Source organism: Doryrhamphus excisus, chromosome 20 (assembly GCF_030265055.1).
Source record: "Doryrhamphus excisus isolate RoL2022-K1 chromosome 20, RoL_Dexc_1.0, whole genome shotgun sequence".
In the NCBI taxonomy this organism is placed as follows: domain Eukaryota; kingdom Metazoa; phylum Chordata; class Actinopteri; order Syngnathiformes; family Syngnathidae; genus Doryrhamphus; species Doryrhamphus excisus.
In genome coordinates, this window is record NC_080485.1 from 9,115,740 (window position 1) to 9,134,242 (window position 18,503).

The 18,503-nt window shown below is 42.8% G+C and overlaps 1 protein-coding gene across 4 annotated transcripts in view; it reads right to left on the minus strand.

Moving 5' to 3' along the window:
- The window catches only part of slit1a (slit homolog 1a (Drosophila)), a 126,915-nt gene that overhangs the window by 40,847 nt on the left and 67,565 nt on the right, over positions 1–18,503 (minus strand). For all 4 annotated transcript variants that reach the window (XM_058058545.1, XM_058058543.1, XM_058058544.1 and 1 more), the window contains exons 5-9: positions 12,799–12,870; positions 11,585–11,656; positions 9,677–9,748; positions 8,782–8,945; positions 3,403–3,550 (exon numbers count right to left, since the gene is read on the minus strand). In XM_058058545.1, coding sequence (XP_057914528.1) covers positions 3,403–3,550; positions 8,782–8,945; positions 9,677–9,748; positions 11,585–11,656; positions 12,799–12,870 — 528 coding nt within the window. The remainder of the gene's footprint in view (positions 1–3,402; positions 3,551–8,781; positions 8,946–9,676; positions 9,749–11,584; positions 11,657–12,798; positions 12,871–18,503) is intronic.

Below are 18,503 nucleotides of genomic sequence, written 5' to 3' on the forward strand. Positions count from 1 at the left end.
TCCTCTCTTGTAGATAAATATTGGATGACATTTTTTTTTTACAATCAGTAACTGTTACATTTGTTCACTTCCTGCTTTCCTAATATAGTTTAAGTTTTTTTTTTGTTTTGTTTTTTTACATACAACGAGTTAGTGTGCCTCATTAACAAAGCATAAGTCTAGCATTGATGCCCTGATGTATATTAAACTGATTTTATGATGAACTTTAAGCATGGATCAAACCCTCAATCCCCAACCCTTCTCTGTTTTTTCTTAGTCCAATTGGAAAGACAGAAAAGGAGAAAGGAGAAGAATGAATGAAGTTTTTGGGAAGGTAAGACTCCATTGGGAAGGATGGGAAAAATGTGCATGATATAAGATATCACCATGGCCTTGTAAAAGATGAATCAGATTTTATTGGCAGAGCCGTGGTTTAGTACCAATTAGATGCGAAGGGCAGGGAGACCTTTTAAAGTCTTTATCTTCTATGTCGATGTTCACAAAGCCTCTGCATGGGAAAGCCAGCATTCTCTGGTCTCCATTAGTGCTGCTTACTAGTCATTGTGCTCAAAAATGGCATACAGATGACAACTCCTTCTGCAACAGCATTAACAAAATAAAGAAAACTAACATGCAAAGTTAAGACTTTGTGGGTGGTCATGCAAAAGTGAAATGCGCGTCCAAATTAGGAAATTCAGCACACCAGCACACTAGAAATGGGTCAGGGTTGTTGGGGGGAACATGGTCCGCCATGCTTGCCGGGTATTTATAAACAGACCCCATGGGGAGGAGGAGACCTAGAAACTTGCTGTGTCGCCCTCGCAGATGCAAAGCGACTTCCCCTCTCTTCATAAATCACTGCCTTTCATGAGGATTTCAGTCAGGGGCTTGAACTCTTTGACAAAGAAAACCAAAAAGTTCAATCCTCGCATTCCCAGGCATTACAGAAGCCTGTAAATAGTTAATGTCCGAACCGATGTTGGAGGAGCGATAAAGTAGCCAAGTGTTTGTGTGCGCTTCACAGGCTATCTGAGCTGATAACAGCTAGCGCAGTGAGACTACAGCTGTAAATGGATGCATATCTTGCCAACAAGGTGAAGCATGGTGAGAAAACAGCAGGCTAAAAACAACATGCGTACATAATAGATGCATGTTTAAATCATTTCAATCATGCAGGAGCCGAAGCAGAGACGCATATGGGAGCGAGCACATACACGTCTTTAATGTGCACAACACATGCTCTGCAGTGAATGCTCCGCTGCACAATAGAGCTGTGCTGTTTTTTTTTTGTTTTTTTTTCACTCTGGAATCCATCACTTTTCCTCTACTGCTGGCCGCCATGGGTTAATATAAACAAACGGGGATTTTCAGTGTCGTACATGATTCATTCAATAATCTTTATTCATGCCATATTCTTGTTTTTCTCACTGGACTTGTTTGTACCACGGTTGAGACTGTGGTGCAGATTGCCACTGTTATGTGCAACCAGCCGAAACAGGAGGCAGTGACTGTGACCATGACATTTCAAAAATGGTACGATGGTGATTTTGGTTTGGTTGAGTTTGGGCATAACAAAAAACAACAAATGGTCAGTGCTGGAAATGTCCCAACTGGGATTAAATAAACCACTTTCCGTAAAGTTTGGGTGTGTGAAGATTTTGGTTGGTCTGACTTTGTGTCATACTGTCAGAAAACAGTGCCAAGTAATGTACGTATATTTGTATTTATAGCTTGTATTTATAGACAATATTGCAGTATTGTCCATCCATCCATTTTCTATACCGCTTTTTCTCACTAAGGCGGCGGGGGCATTATTGTTATCTAACACCGCCTTAATCCTCTTGGGCTTGTGGTTGTCTATGGCCAATTATTCATACAAAAATATTGAAAGACAAGTCATTTACAATAAAGAATCAGTAATAACACATAACATTGATTTCATTGATTTCATGACCTTAACACTGAATGAAAGTGAGCAAAAAAAAACAAAAAAAAAAGGTCCCCGCCAATTCTGTGTGGAAGTGGTAAGTTTTTGGCTTCTTTTCCCCTGCTTCGTTTAAAACCTATTTTTAAGTTTAGTTGGAGGCTAACTAGTTAGCTCACTAGCATGCTATGCTTAAAGCTGTGGCTATCACTTGCTGTGGTGCATTAGCTATGTGATGTAAATAAAGAGTAATAGGGGTGTAAAGGTGACTATAGGGGTGTTATTTCATGTCCACAGGGCTCATGAAAATTCATTCATTCATTTTCTACCGCTTTTCCTCACGAGGGTCGCGGGGGTGCTGGAGCCTATCCCAGCTGTCTTTGGGCGAGAGGTACACCCTGGACTGGTCGCCAGCCAATCACAGGGCACATATAGACAAACAACCATTCACACTCACATTCATACCTATGGACAATTTGGAGTCGCCAATTAACCTAGCATGTTTTTGGAATGTGGGAGGAAACCGGAGTACCCGGAGAAAACCCACGCATGCACGGGGAGAACATGCAAACACCACACAGAGATGGCCGAGGGTGGGATTGAACCCTGGTCTCCTAGCTGTGAGGATTGATATAGAGGGCAGTGAGTCTGATTTTTGATATACATGTACGCATTACTGCCGTCTTTGTTTACAGCACATTGCACAACACGCAAGGAGACAAAAGACAGCTGCTGCAAGCGGAAGAAGGACAATAGAGTAAGCAAAAAACGTACCACTTCCACACGAAATGCGATTTCAATTGATCTAAGTGTCATTAGTAGGATATTCTACAAAAAGCCTTACTTGAAAAATCACTATATTATGTTGTGTGACACTGGTCAACCTCTGATTTATTTACAATTTATGACACAATAATAGCTTTTTTTACTAAGAAACAATAAAAACATAGAAATCATACACCGCACGGTGGCCTATGGTTAGCATGTTGGCCGCACAGTGAGGAGATTGGGGTTTTATCTCAGTTGGAACATCTCTGTATGGATTTTGCATGTACATTTGCATGTTATGTTAATTGGAGACTTTAAATTGTCCATATGTATGAATATGAGTGTGAATGGTTGTTTGTCTATATGTGCCCTGTGATTGGCTGGCCACCAGTACAGGGTGTACCCCGCATCTCGCCCAAAGACAGCTGGGATAGGCTCCAGCTTACCTGTGACCCTAATGAGTACAAGCGGTTAAGAAAATGAATGGATTGTTCTTCTTCTTTTGCTATTATTATGAGCCTCACCTTAGCCATATTATACTGAGCAGCCAGGACAGAGATTTTCCTTAGTATAAAAATAAGTTATCAGATCAAGTCTATCTTTGCTGCTATTATAAAAGACACAGCAGAAAGCAGAAAATCAGTGATGAATGTTCTTCTTATGAATCTATTAATAGAACAATGTGCTGTGTGATATTTCCACATCTAAATATTTAGTTTAGTGGTGCTTACATTTCGGCCATGCTGTCTGGCAGGTTGGCTGGAATGTCAGTCAGGCCTTTCCCTCTGCAGTCCACAATGTTATTGCTGCAGGTACACATGGCGGGACAGGAGCCTCCACCTGTGTTGCACGGCTGTGGGCTAGAAGAATCCTGGTGACCTGGAAACAAAACAAAGGTAAAACATGAATGGAGAACCAGGAAGAAGATTATGTAGAGTAGCTATTTCCATGCTGTCATTGCGTGCATTTATGAACATTTTGACTTTGAGAAAAGAATTAAGTTGACTTTATGCTCAAGTTGTGCATCCTTGAGAATCAATGAAGAAGAAACTGGGTTACAGTCAAAGGGACGACACCACAAAGACATGAATAATACAAAAGCGGAGACGATTGAAGGCCTCCGATAACATGCATTGATCTCTCCTCAAATGTTCCCCTGGAGTCTACACTCCCGTGGTGGATGGAGTAGGTGCACAATCAGCTTTTACACCCCCCCCACCCCCCCATCACCAATGATTCTCTTTTATTTAACACTTCAACTTTTCCATTTGCATACAGCGTACATCAAGCTATCGTGCTGTCTCCTGATACCTGTTCAAATAGCTGCGCCACTGCCAGGGAAGTGTTGGAGAGCCGACATCCATGTGTGTGCATGCGTGAGTGAGTGAGCGAGGGAGTGAGTACAAGATGTGTGGATGTAAGCCTAACCCAGATAAAATGAATAAAACAGACTTTTAAATGGGCTCATTTACACAGCATTACTAATCTGGGTTTCAAACCATGAATATTTAACCATCAACCCATCCATCGTTCAAGCTAGTGTGGACTAGAAGGGTGGTGTAAGGCACCAGATACATATTACATAGTGATAGTAATATAATGTATGGACAATGTATGGATCACACATTAATATGCATACTAATAGTTTTATGTCAAACTTTAAATCGGATGCAATGCATCTATTTTATGAATAAGATGCAGTGACAGTAAACAGGACAAACAAATACAGACGCTAAGCACAGCCCAATGAGGCCTTGTGATCTTGGGATTGCTGAGGGTTTGACAGATCTGGGATCAGCAGAACTCCCATCTGATCGAACACGCCGTATTTGACAGGCCTGGGATCAGCGAGAGTGCAGAGCACAGCTGGAGCAGCGTGAACAGTGACAGCTTCCTGACAGGTAGACTTGAGGTGACGATGTTTGATGTAATTCAATGCTTGCACTAGCACCGCTCCCCCCCTCCCATTCCACCTTATTCCCATGTTTTCTCTATTGCTGTATTCGTGTGCGCCTCCCTTGCTAAGTGCTCCCATTTGCTGCTTATCTCCACATTTAACCTCCATATGTCTTTTATTGAATTCTCTTTATGAGCACAAAACTACTCCAATAATTTATTGGTTTTATCAGACCGCTCATGCGCTCCATACCTGAGCCTTCGCTTTGTGTATTATGATTTATCATGGGTTGTAAATCACTAAGAATTCCATTATTTTTCACATTTAGTTCTATTACTCAATAACGGGTGGGCAAACTGCAGCCCGCGGGCAACATCAGGACTGCAAAACGTCTTAATCTGGCCCACTGGGAATAGTTCTCTTTTTATGGAAGGAAGGAAGGAAGGAAGGAAGGAAGGAATGAAGGAATGAAGGAAGGAAGGAAGGAAGGAAGGAAGGAAGGAAGGAAGGAAGGAAGGAGGGAGGGAGGGAGGGAGGGAGGGAGGGAGGGAGGGAGGGATGGATGGATGGATGGATGGATGGATGGAAGGAAGGAAGGAAGGAAGGAAGGAAGGAAGGAAGGAAGGAAGGCAGGCAGGCAGGAAGGAAGGAAGGAAGGAAGGAAGGGAGGAAGGGAGGAAGGGAGGAAGGGAGGGAGGGATGGATGTTCATAGTTCATATTGTTGTTAACTTGCTGTGGATGTGTTGTGTTTTCGTTTTGTTGCACCGCGAGCAGGTAGCTTTGTCCTGTAGCTTGGACAAAAAAGTAACCTACTTACTGCACCATGTGGGCATACAAATATCTACTACGTGCAATACCATTACAAAAAAAATCAAACAAACACCCATATATTCCTGCAGCAAGGCATGCTGGGTAGCTTGTAGTACTCCTTCCCAAAATCTTGCCGTGTTTTGTCACATTTTTGTTTGATTGCCAAGTACTGTATGTTGACGAGGTCGTCAGAAAAGTAAACAAAGATGAGTTAACATGCTAACATATGTTTTATTGTTCATAGTTCATATTGTTATTACAGCTGGACTACCCTGCATGTATAGTTGTTAACTTGCTGTGGATGTGTTGTGTTTTCGTTTTGTTGCACCGTGAGCAGGTAGCTTTGTCCTGTAGCTTGGACAAAAAAGTAACCTACTTACTGCACCATGTGGGCATACAAATATCTACTACGTGCAATACCATTACAAAAAATTTAACAAACACCAATATATTCCTGCCGCAAGGCATGCTGGGTAGCTTGTAGTACTAATCCCCAAAATCTTGCCGTGTTTTGTCACATTTTTGTTAAACAGGATGCCAAGTACTGTATGTTGACAAGGTCATCAGAAAAGTAAACAAAGATGAGTTAACATGCTAACATATGTTTTATTGTTCATAGTTCATATTGTTATTACAGCTGGACTACCCAGCATGCATAGTTATTAGTTGTTAACTTGCTGTGAATGTGTTGTGTTTTCGTTTTGTTGCACCGTGAGCAGGTATATGTCGGCAAGTTTTTGTGGCCTGCAAGTCAAAAAGTTAGCCACCTCCGCTCTATAAGTTCCTCAGAAGTCTGTGAGGAAATTCCAACAAATTGAGAAAACTGGCGTTGAACCGAGCATATGATTTTTAATATCTAAGAATGTGCGGGTGGAGCTTGAAAAGACGACACAAATGAATGTGACGCAGCAGAAATGTCCCCAATTATGAACTGAAATTCATATCTTGGACGCTGAAAGTGAATGACGACATGCCAGAATTTTGAACTTCGTCTTTTGCCTCCCCTTTCCTCTCAAAACCACCCCGCCCTAAATCCCCCGCAGGTGGCCTGGCCTGGTCAATGCACATACACAGCACACTGAAAATACAAAAAATATGTGTAGTGGGTGTGTATGTGTGTGTGTGTGTACCAGCAAGCCTAAGTCGCCTAATGAGTCCTTCACAGGGAGTTCAACTTGTGGTCAATGCAGGAGGATGTGTGCGTTTGTTTTGCTTCGATTTGCTTGTAAATGTATAGTATATAGACTGTAGTTATATAGCATCATCCTGTTGTTTGTGGGAATAATTATTGCTTACTGAAACTCACTCCGAACTAATCATGCTGGATGGATGGGAACTGCAGCTTCCCATGAAGCGCAGCCTAAACTTTCTGTACCCTTATCTTCCTCACGGACTGTCCCTACTCGCTTTTCATATCTCAAAGGGTTCCACTCCCACGCTTTGAGTCACTTTCCCTGGGCGAAGAATAGTTAATGGTCCGTGTTGTCATGCTGTATGGCTGCATAAAAATCACAACCCATAGAGAGAGAGAGTTAGAGGGAGACGAGGGGGGTGGAGGGGTGGGGGTGGGGGGGTACACACCCACAAACACACACAGATATATCAACCAACCCTCGCAGCTGGTGTTGTAGCGAGATGGCCTTGTGGAGGAGTGGAGGTTCTCGTTGTGTTTTGGCTTTGTCCTGATATGATAACCTCATGCACATGCTCTGTTTTGCAGGCAAAAGTAATCACACAAAAATTTCTGTCACCCCAGAATGATTGATAGAAGAGGGGTTGCCACCCGGAGGGACGGGGGTTTTTCCTCTTCCTGTTGTTGTTGCGAGACGTAGCTTTCATGTCTCACGAAGAGTGCAAGTTAATGTTTGCAAGAAAAATAAAGTTTTCTCCCAAATTCGATACTCCGCCTCCATCTTTAAACCCATCCCTGCATCACACCACGGCACGGTGGACCCACATGTTCCCGCTGCCCTGGGCACGGCACCGTGGGCCTTTAAGCCCACCCTATGACGGACCATACAGGGTCCGCGAGGACGGCGACAAGTATTTTGTTTTGGACATGGGTGGCCGGCAGGAGACTGTCTTGGTGGACCGGCTGAAGGTTGCGTTGGTGGACGACAAACAACCCCTGACACACTGGCGGAGTAGGCCCCCGCTCCCCAGCAAGGCGCCCCCTGCCGACCCCCCTGCTCCCCTGCCGCAAGCAGTGCGCACACGGCGGGGCCGTGCGGTTGTCCCCGCACGCATGGCCGATTTTGACTATGGGTGAATTCTGGGGGGGCTTATGAAGTGGTAGGTTACCGGGACATAATTCACCCCGGAACGATCGATAGGGGAGGGGTGGGAGGCAGGACGGGTGGGCGCAAGAGACGGGGGGTTTTCCTTTTCCTGTTGTGGTTGCGAGATGGAGCTTTCATGTCTCACGTGGCGAAGAATGTTTGCAAGAAAAATAAAGTTTTCTCCCAAATTCGACACTCAGCCTCCAGTTCTTCTGCGCTTCAAAAAAAAAAAATATATATATATAATATTTAGATATATATATGTATGTATGTATGTATGTATATAGTAGTACTTCAAAATCAAGTGTGCTACACCTGCCCAAACTTGATGTAGCAATGGCTTAGGAGGTATAGCGCAGGTCATCCAGAAACCGGAAGGTTGGCAGTTCGATCATTACTCCCTCACTGTCGTGTCCCTGAGCAAGACACTTCACCAACCTTGCCTCCAGTGCTGCCCACATTGGTGTATGAATATGAATGAATGCTTATTAGTTGTCGGAAAAGCCCTAAGCATGAATTGGCGGCAACATTTTCATCAGACATCTCCAGCGCAGCTGTGTCTACAGATGTAGTTAACCACCGGTGAGTGACTGGGAAGCGAATGACTAATGGATTCCTTTGGTTGCCGTTAGAATCTAATCCATCAATTCCATTTCAAAACAGTAAGAAATAAAAAAAAGACTCAAAACAATCCACAAAGTCAAAACACATGGCACATTGAGAACAGAACCGGAAAAACGGAAACAAAACAGGAATGTTGCAGCAATACGGCAGTGGAAAAGTGATGGCAGAAACAAACATGCATGTTCAGTGTGAGTGGGGGGGGGGGGGGGGGTCATGCAGCAGACTGGCATGGTTCATAAGTGGTTCATGTGCATAATAGTAAGGGTGAGTAATTTTGTCAACTTGTTTTATGGTGGCAAAAGTTTAATTCTGGAACAGTTTCATTCAATTTCCGTGATTATTGTTAAAGTGAGAGGTGAGTACAAGTTCTACTGTAACAAGGGAATGGACAGCTTCTCCAGTCCGTGGTGATAGTAGCCACCGAATGTCAAATTAGACAAGTTGAATACTGGTGTTTACATTATAAAAACAATGAAAAATACTTGTGGTAATCTCTTACCCGAGCAGCTGAATTCATGTTTCTGCACTTCGGCCACATTGAGACCTTTGAGTTCGGGCGGTGCTGTGCACTGAGTGAAGAGACCAATGGTGGGCCGCTGTCTGAGCCACTGGGCCAACCAGGCCAGATGACAGTCACAGTTGAGATTGTTGGAGTGGAGACGGCTGTAAAAGAACAGTAACAAAAAAAAAAAAAGAAGAACCTCTGAGCTATTTGAAGATCTCTTCTGCCTCAATTGCCAGTTAATGTGACAGCGAGTGAAGACACAAATAGCACAAACGTGTCTGTTCTTTCCTCAAGCTCATTACAAGCAACCATTGTGGCTAAACGCACTACATAATATGCTACATGAATGATAGCAAATGGTGCATTCTGGAAGGGGAGGATAGCCTTCCAAAACCAATACTCTAAACATGGCATTCCTGGAATGCTGCGTTTGTCCAAAATAGCAAGCTCTGGTGTTTAGACGATGTATCCATGTGTACAGACGCATACAATACACACCGATAGTTAAAGCGATAAAATGTAGCCCCACTCGGAGCGAGGAAGCCCAGAAAAGCCACCACAAGAACATTGGAGGCAGGACTGTGAGTGTTTTAGCAGGCATGATTGTTTTCATTTGTACATAATTCCACATTTAGTAATCACATCATTGCACAATACACAATAGGCTCCAGGGGCTGTTTGCGTCTATAAGGGCCAGTTGTTGTGTTTAGATGAGGGGGGATAATGGCTCCTGGCTTTGCTACAGACCCCACTGTGGTTCTTTGCGGTTTTCTGGCGACCCCCCCCCCCTCTACAATGTCTGGAAGGACAGATCTTATCTACTTCAGCACTTTCACTACACTCGCAATTTACAGCGTTATTTTAAACAACAAAATTAGGTGTCACTCACAAGGTTCGGAGTTTGGGCATGTGGTTGAAGCTGGAAACCGGGATGCTGCTGATGTTGTTGTTGTTCAGAGTTCTGCAGGAAGAGAAGAGCAATAGTATAAATGCTGAGGATATTAATTGACTTCTTAACGGTGATATAACAGACATTTGTGTTGCTAGAGCCTGTTTTTGACCACCAAATATAAGAAAATCTGTCATTATGTTGTACAGGGGCGTCAAACAGCTGTGGGCTTTGTGGAGATGTTGCAGAAGGTCTTCATCTGGGGGTTTTCAACAGGACATCACAATGCCCTCTTGACTGAAGGACTACTTCCAAAGGAGTAAACTCACTCTTTTGGAAGAGAATATTTGGGGAAGTGGTTAGCACGCAGACGTCACAGCTAGGAGACCACGGTTCAATTCCACCCTCGGCCATCTCTGTGTGGAGTTTGCATGTTCTCCCTGTGCATGCATGGGTTTTCTCCGGGTACTCCGGTTTCCTCCCACATTCCAAAAACATGCTAGGTTAATTGGCGACTCCAAATAAGCGGTAGAAAATGAATGAATGAATGAATTTGGAGAAGGGAATGTTCCTGGAACAACATTCCCACTTGCCTCCTGGAAAGACTGCCAATCAAGCATGCTCAAAACAGTTTTTGAGGTGATTAAGAACTTTAAAATGTACTCTTCAAATAGATTTTTGTTGTTTTTGGATTTTAGGGTTTTAGTTCATGTGGGAATGCTCTTGAGATTTTTTTTAAGAAGTTAAAGAAGGCGCCTCCACGTCATCCCTGATTAGGGAATTGAGGGAAAACTATGTAATACATGATATTTCTACAAAATATCAGGAGAATGTAGACTGGGTGAGTCCTGTCAGTCGAAATATTCGGATATTACTTTGGTTTGTTGTCAACGCTCACTTCTGGTCTACACAAAAACGACAAGCCACCATTTTCGGATTTCAGCGTATCCAAGAACACCGTTTCCGTGCGGACGAGAGACTGAAACCATCACTGTTTTCATGTGTATAGCCCCTTTTTCTCCCTCTGGTGGTGGCATCCCAGTGGGAATATAACACCTCATTCCTCGCAGATGGGAAACCCTCTGCACCTCCTTCATGCACACACACTCCTGCATGCAAATACACACACACACACACACACATCAGAAACGTAATCATCCCTGCTTGGAGTCCACAGACACACACATCATCGATGAATCGTGGGCATCAGCTGCAGCCGGGGAATCAGCTCATTTCAATCAGCCTAATAACCCTTCGCCATATTTCAACCCCCCCTCTTCCCCCACCCTCATAAAGCCTATACATACAGACCCCATCAAAACAACCCCCACTTACACCTTTATGACAACCTATCACTACATCTGCAATCCATCCACGCCATGAAAGCAGCCTTTAATGGTCTCCCTTTTTTGGTCTCCCCACCCCCCTTAAAAAAAGCAGTATTTTACTATAAAAATAACAAGGCTGCTGAAGCCCTTGTGGTCCAACCTGCCTTTGTTTTAGGGGTGTGTGTGTGTGTGGGGGGGGGGGGGGGGGGGGGCTCAAACAAAGGCTTGTGAATATAAATGTTGGTGATTCGTTCTTAAAAAAATGGCACCAGTGAGTCCAGGATACTTGAGAGAGATTTTGATCAGATTGTTGACAAGCTGACCCTGGGATGGAAGGGCTCTCTGGGTGGGGGGGTGGTGTTAATGTGATGGAGGGGAACGCTGCTGTCAACCGTGTAGAACAATGAGTTAATGGAGCTTCACAATGCTGCCGACCCCCCAATCTCAAGAGGAATACACATGAGGCAAATGAACTATAGGACTACTCTAATTATATGTATACATTAGTTATGGTTATTAACGCAAATCAAAACAATGTCTTTCCCGGGAATGGGATTGTGTGGAGCTGTTGGATACTCACAGCACTTCCAAGCCTCTCAGAGCTCTGAAGGCGCCGTCCTCGATGCAGGCGATGTGGTTCTTATCCAGCTGACTGCAGAGACAAAGAGCTTGGTTGTCAAATACACAAAATCTGCCCCCCCCCCACCCCACACCCTGTGTGGTGCTCATTATTGTTGATACAGTAGGCAGTACACTGATGCTAAATCAATACTGTTAAACGTGTATCCCCGAGAGTGGGAGAAACAGAAGGGCTTACAGTGTGTTTATCTGCATCATCATTAAATGTGAATATACAGCCACAATAACGACCAAATCCCTGCTATGGGGGCATCTGTGCACAGCTGCAGTCAGGGTGGTTTGTTACTCCACTTCATCACAATGATACACTACCCACTTAGCACACACACACATCATGCGTTAATGCCGACCATTAAGGTTCCTGTTATCCACTAACAGGAGCTTTTGTCAGGAGTAAACATCGATTGAATCTGATTGTTGTTGGAATTTAAGGATATTATAAATAACAAAGACGAGTGGTTAGCGCACAGGCCTCACAGCTAGGAGACCCAAGTTCGATTCCGCCTTCAGCCATCTCTGTGAGGAGTTCGCATGTTCTCCTTGTGCATGCGTGGGTTTTCTCCGGGTACTCCGGTTTCCTCCCACATTCCAAAAACATGCTAGGTTAATTGGCGACTCCAAATTGTCCATAGGTATGAATGTGAGTGTGAATGGTTGTTTGTCTATATGTGCCCTGTGATTGGCTGGCGACCAGTCCAGGGTGTACCCCGCCTCTCGCCCGAAGACAGACAGCTGGGTAGGCTCCAGCACCTACGCGACCCTCGTGAGGAAAAGCGGTAGAAAATGAATGAATGAATGAATGAATAAATAACAAAGACTGCACGATGCATTAGTGGTTAGCGCACAGGCCTCACAGCTAGGAGACCAGGGTTCAATTCCACCCTCGGCCATCTCTGTGTGGAGTTTGCATGTTCTCCTTTGGTTTTCTCCGGGTACTCCGGTTTCCTCCCACATTCCAAAAACATGCTAGGTTAATTGGCGACTCCAAATTGTCCATAGGTATGAATGTGAGTGTGAATGGTTGTTTGTCTTTATGTGCCTTGTGATTGGCTGGCTGGCTACCCCGCCTCTTGCCGTAAGACAGCTGGGATAGGCTCCAGCACCCCCACGACCCTTGTGAAAATGAACAAAAAAATGAAAGAGTAAAGCACTTACAGGTTCTTGATGTCTGTTGCTCCTCTGAAAGCTTTTCTCGGGATGGACAGGATAAAGTTCTCGCTCAAATCTCTGCGGAGACAGAAAGTGGGATTTTTTTTAGGACATATTTAATCAAAATTAATGTGGTTGTCTCCATCCTTTGTTGTCATGCACAACATGTATGACACTGATGATGATGCATTAAAGAACACTATCGTTGTGTTGGAAAATAAGAGTGTGAGAGGATGGAAAGAAACACAAGTAGCCATCGTTTTAATTAGCACGATGCTTTTGACTGCAGTTGAAATGGTTTGCTAACCTCTTTCAGAGAGGCAAACACACACACACACACACACACACACACCACGCAGCAAAGGTTTAGGGCCCAGTCTGGACAAACATACTAATGCACGCACACGCAGGGCTCCCACAGTGTGGACAGAAGTAAACAAAGTGCTTATGGCCGTCCTTTAAAAGATGCCGGAGCACAACCGCAATCTATAAATCAACACGACACAAGTGCGACCACATGAGACTTGCAGATGACTCCTACTCCGTGACTCCTTTAATGTGCACGTATGCTGCAATCACGTGATGCGGAGTGTCCGTATTTATGAAAACAAGAGAGTTCATGAGGAAACGAGTACCTCGGGAGCACATAAAATGTCCAGTGGGTCATCATTCCTTCCAGACTTTGCGATTCTGCTGGGATTTCATTTAAAAAAAAGCGGAACACGGTGGTTAAGTTGTGCAAGCTAAATTCTTATAATAACATTTTGCGGCTTTCACCTTATGACTCATTTTGAATCCATCATCCTGCATCAGATCTGCCTCCAAGGGCAGCTCTATTAGCAGGGAGTTAACCATTGTTTATTGGATAGCGTCCTAAGTGTGTTTCCTTGGGGGGGGGGCATTGAGAACTAGAACCGTTGGCTCCAAGACTTTACAGAGGAATGTAATGGTAATGGTTTTATTTGAACATGCATCAGATTACAATTGTAATTGTAATTCATTATGCTACACTGGTCGCCCTTACAATCTGTTCCAGGGTCAGATTGCCACCATCATAAAACCTTTCTTTGACTGTCAAAGAAAAGTCAAAAGTCATATTTTAGTGTAAAAATAACTTAACATCTAATGGTAATGGTAATGGTTTTATTTCATTTGAACATGCATCAGATTACAATTGAATGCATCACATAATCAGTTCACAGTTCCACATGTCCAAAAGGAGTAGGAAGAAGCAGAGCTTATTAAATCCTACCCCTCCATCTGGTACTTTTACAATTAGTAACTGTTACATTTGTTCACTTCCTGCTTTCTATAATACAGTTTAAGGTTTTATTTGTTTTTTTATAATGTACCTTGTACAGAAGTATGAGGTGATAATCATACAATGACATAATGGGTACCATAGTAACTGTCAATATAGTGACAGTAATATATAAATATATAATAGTATTTGTCATATAGTAACTGTCAATATACGTAGTGACAGTTACAATGGTACCCATTATGTCATTGTATGGTCATCACCTCGTACTTCGGTACAAGGTACATTATTAAAAAAAAAACAAAAAAAAACCTTAAATTGTATTATAGAAAGCAGGAAGTGAACAAATGTAACAAATGTATTTGGTCGATGTAACCTTGCATCGTACGTGATGACCAACTGAGACAACAAGGTAGCGAATAAATGCCAGAAGCTGCTCTTGATTTAAGAACAAGCCAGCCATCATATGAATACAACTGTATGTGCTTCAGCGGTATAATTCAATCCGAGCTGTAAAACATCCCTAATCCTGTTAGCATGCTTTAATACAATTGGCTGGAGAGAACTACTCTCCCACTTTTAGTGCCGCTAGATTGGATTAGCATTTGCCAAAAGTCACTTTATAACCGAAAGCCTGTTTAGTGTGCCAGCAAAACAATTGTCCCCCTTTTTTCGCTTTTAATGCCTGACTCCCTTTGTCCTTTGTCTCATTTAGAGAATAATCACACCGTGATGATTTGGAGTCAGCAGTCTTCTGCACGTTGACGGTTCCAACTAAATTTGGCCGTGCAACATTTCTGCATTTACACATTCTCAAAATGGCAAACAGAACATTTCTGTGGGGGTGCATGCTGTATTTTACATAGTCTGTGGTTGCCACACTCAAGTTTTTTTTTTTCTTCTTTCTTTCAAGGCTTAGCTGACTCCGTTTTGGAAGCAAGCGATTTGACGTTCCTGATTAGTTTGGAAGTAGCTTTTCAGGGAAACATGAACTACCTAAAATAAGAAACAATCAGAGCACCCACCGCAAAGATGTACGTATATGGGGCACCATGGTTGGTGGGTTCATCTAAATTTGCAATACATTTTCAGAACATATACAATACATGAGCACTCACAATATAGACATTGTTAAAAAAGAACATGGCTCACTCCTCCACTCTTTAGATTTAGACTGGTTTCAATTGAAGGGGCCTCTAAAGGGGCCTCACAGTGGATGTTAGAATTTCCATCCATTGAAAGTGTGGGACATAATGGTAATGTAGCATTTGTACCACTTCCACAACAATGTGGAGATTCTTCATTGATCAGTAGGAGTGTCCTGAAACACTCATTTCACGAAACGAGGTGATATACAAGATTGGAGACAGTTTCTTTCTTAACTTAATGAAGCATTCATACCACTTCCACAACAATGTGGAGATTCTTCATTCATCAGTAGGAGTGTCCTGAAACACTAATTTCACAAAACGAGATGATATACAAGATTGGAGACGGTTTCTTTCTTAACTTAATGAAGCATTCGTACCACTTCCACAACAATGTGGAGATTCTTCATTGATCAGTAGGAGTGTCCTGAAACACTCATTTCACGAAACGAGATGATACACAAGATTGGAGACAGTTTCTTTCTTAACTTAATGTAGCATTCGTACCACTTCCACAACAATGTGGAGATTCTTCATTCATCAGTAGGAGTGTCCTGAAACACTGATTTCACAAAACAAGATGATATACAAGATTGGAGACAGTTTCTTTCTTGACTTAATGTAGCATTCGTACCACTTCCACAACAATGTGGAGATTCTTCATTCATCAGTAGGAGTGTCCTGAAACACTCATTTCACGAAACGAGATGACACACAAGATTGGAAACCGTTTGTTTCTTAACAAGAAATCTTGTCAAGTTTGAATCTGCAGCAACAGAACCAATGTTGTAATAGCGGTAAGGAGTAAATGGTGCTCAGCACAGTTTGCCCTTGTAGACTATGCACTCGGTGACTATTGGAGACTCAGCAGTTAATTAAATAACTCAATTATTTCCCGTCAAGCCCCCTCTCAGGGGACAGAAATGTTTTCACACACCCCCAATTTGAAATGCCATCGAGAACCTGGTAATATTTATTCATCTGTACAAACCACTGCATGGGTTGCTGGCTACTGCATCATGAATAAAGACACTAAACCTGGACATCAAAACCTCACCTTGTGCCCCTGCATTTGCATGGACTGATATGATGTAAACCAGCATCAAATACCAGACACAGCGAGCTAAAAGAAACAGGAGCAAAGGTCATAACCTGCAGACGTCACTCTGTTCAGTCCAAGTGGCTGGAAGGAATCTGTCAGACGCTCGCCACCGTCTCCACAGCCCCAGACTCTCGCCGTATGATCCGTAGACCATTTGGCTCCAGTTTAAGCCTTCAGGCCTTGAACGCAACACACATGCCTTGAAAGTGCTTTCGTTATTACAGGTGTGTGGAGCCATGCTTGAGTGTGGCTATGCCAGAGATCCTGGTATAGATTTACCTTAATGCACAACATACCCCGAGGTGGGCATTTACTTCATTAAGGTAGCCAGGCTCTGCGTAGGTGACGTTGCTCACAGTTCATTGCTATTGTAGCCCTAATGATGAGGTAGCACATGTGTTTTCAGGTGTGCCTATGCTGTATGTAATTCCAGTCTCCCGAGACATTATGAGAGTCGAATTATAGTAAGGCTTCAAACTTTTAGTTTTCGCACTGATATGACTGTTTACAAGAATCTCCAATGTAATTAGCAACGCTATCAGACATAGCTCAAGGCGCCTGGTCTGCAGATTAAGCCTTATGCTGAAAGTAATGTCTGGTTCCTGTCTGATTCACATCATTAACCTCTGATCTCTATCTCCATGAGCTACACAAATAGTGCACACACAACGCTCGCTTTCTTCCGCATGGTAGAGCATGCCTACCGTTGTTGCGTAACTGCAGGGATGTTGATCTCGCTAATCACTGAGGGTGTATTCGTCACTTTTGCCGTGTTTCTATGTTTGCATACATACTTTTGGTTGCTCCTCTGATTTCTACTCTGGAATAACTTATACAGTATATGGGTTTTTTTCATGCTCCAGGTTCTCTTATCACTCCTGTTCCACTTAAAATTGACAATGTAAACATCAACTTATAATGACACACAAAGAAAATTTGAGTAAACTTAGTTATGTTATGTTATTTTGGTTGTAGTTATCTAAATAACTGTTCTTACAGTGTGTTACATTAACAGACACCTATTTCACTTGTTCATCTCCATTTTGTTATTACTATAACTGCACGGTGGAGGAGTGGTTAGCGCGCAGGCCCACAGCTAGAAGACCCGAATTCAATTCCACCCTCTGTGTGGAGTTTGCATGGGTTTTCTCCGGGTACTCCGGTTTCCTCCCACATTCCAAAAACATGCTAGGTTAATTGGCGACTCCAAATTGTCCATAGGTATGAATGTGAGTGTGAATGGTTGTTTGTCTATATGTGCCCTGTGATTGGCTGGCGACCAGTCCAGAGTGTACCCCGCTTCTCGTCCGAAGACAGCTGGGATAGGCTCCAGCACCCTGTGATAAGCGGTAGAAAATAAATGAATGAATGTCCTGGGGTTTTGCTGGGGTGTTCGATGTTCCCACTCTTCTTTTGTTTTATGTAAGATTCTGTGATTATATGTGTGGAAAAAAATCACTTATTGAATTGGTAACTGCTCTGGCGTGGAGAAGGGGTAGGATTGAATAAGCTTTGCTTTTTCCTGCTCCTTTTCAGACATGTGTAGTAATGAGGTGTTATGTGTGTGTACATATATATATATATATATATTGTAAGTGTATTATATTGTAAGTGTATATGTGAGAAACAATAATGTAACATAGTATGCATGTCTGAAATAAATTAAGAAGAAAGAAAAAAAATGTATTACAAGATGAGAGTCTAATCATTGTTTTGATATATAGCATGTCTATTTAGCCCTGGAACACAATATTCTTTGTCAAAATCATCAAAAATGGCCGATACTGAGAGGGACTGCTTTTTAAAAAAATGGCTAGCATTGAATAAGTTAATAGACTTCAGCTAAACTTTGGTGTGGATGAAGATAAAAAATATTTTCACCTGTGCCAACATGGTAGAATGAAGCTTTTTATTCATACTTTTCCTATTCTCGCTAAATAACTCTTCATATTCTCATTGCCAGAACTCAAACCTATGAAGTTTTCCAATTTGGTCCTGATTCAAATTTGGATTGTTTGGCTTTGGCGTAGGTCTCCACTCCGCTGAGCGCCATTTTCATTACAGCTGTCGTGATTACAGATTTTTATTGAGGTAATGTTTAGTTTAGAGGCGCTTGTCATCTCATGTTGTCAAAGAGTGAAGCTGTGACTTGGCAACGAAACGTCTCCATGAGACCCAGCCAACTGTCAGTTAACTGTTG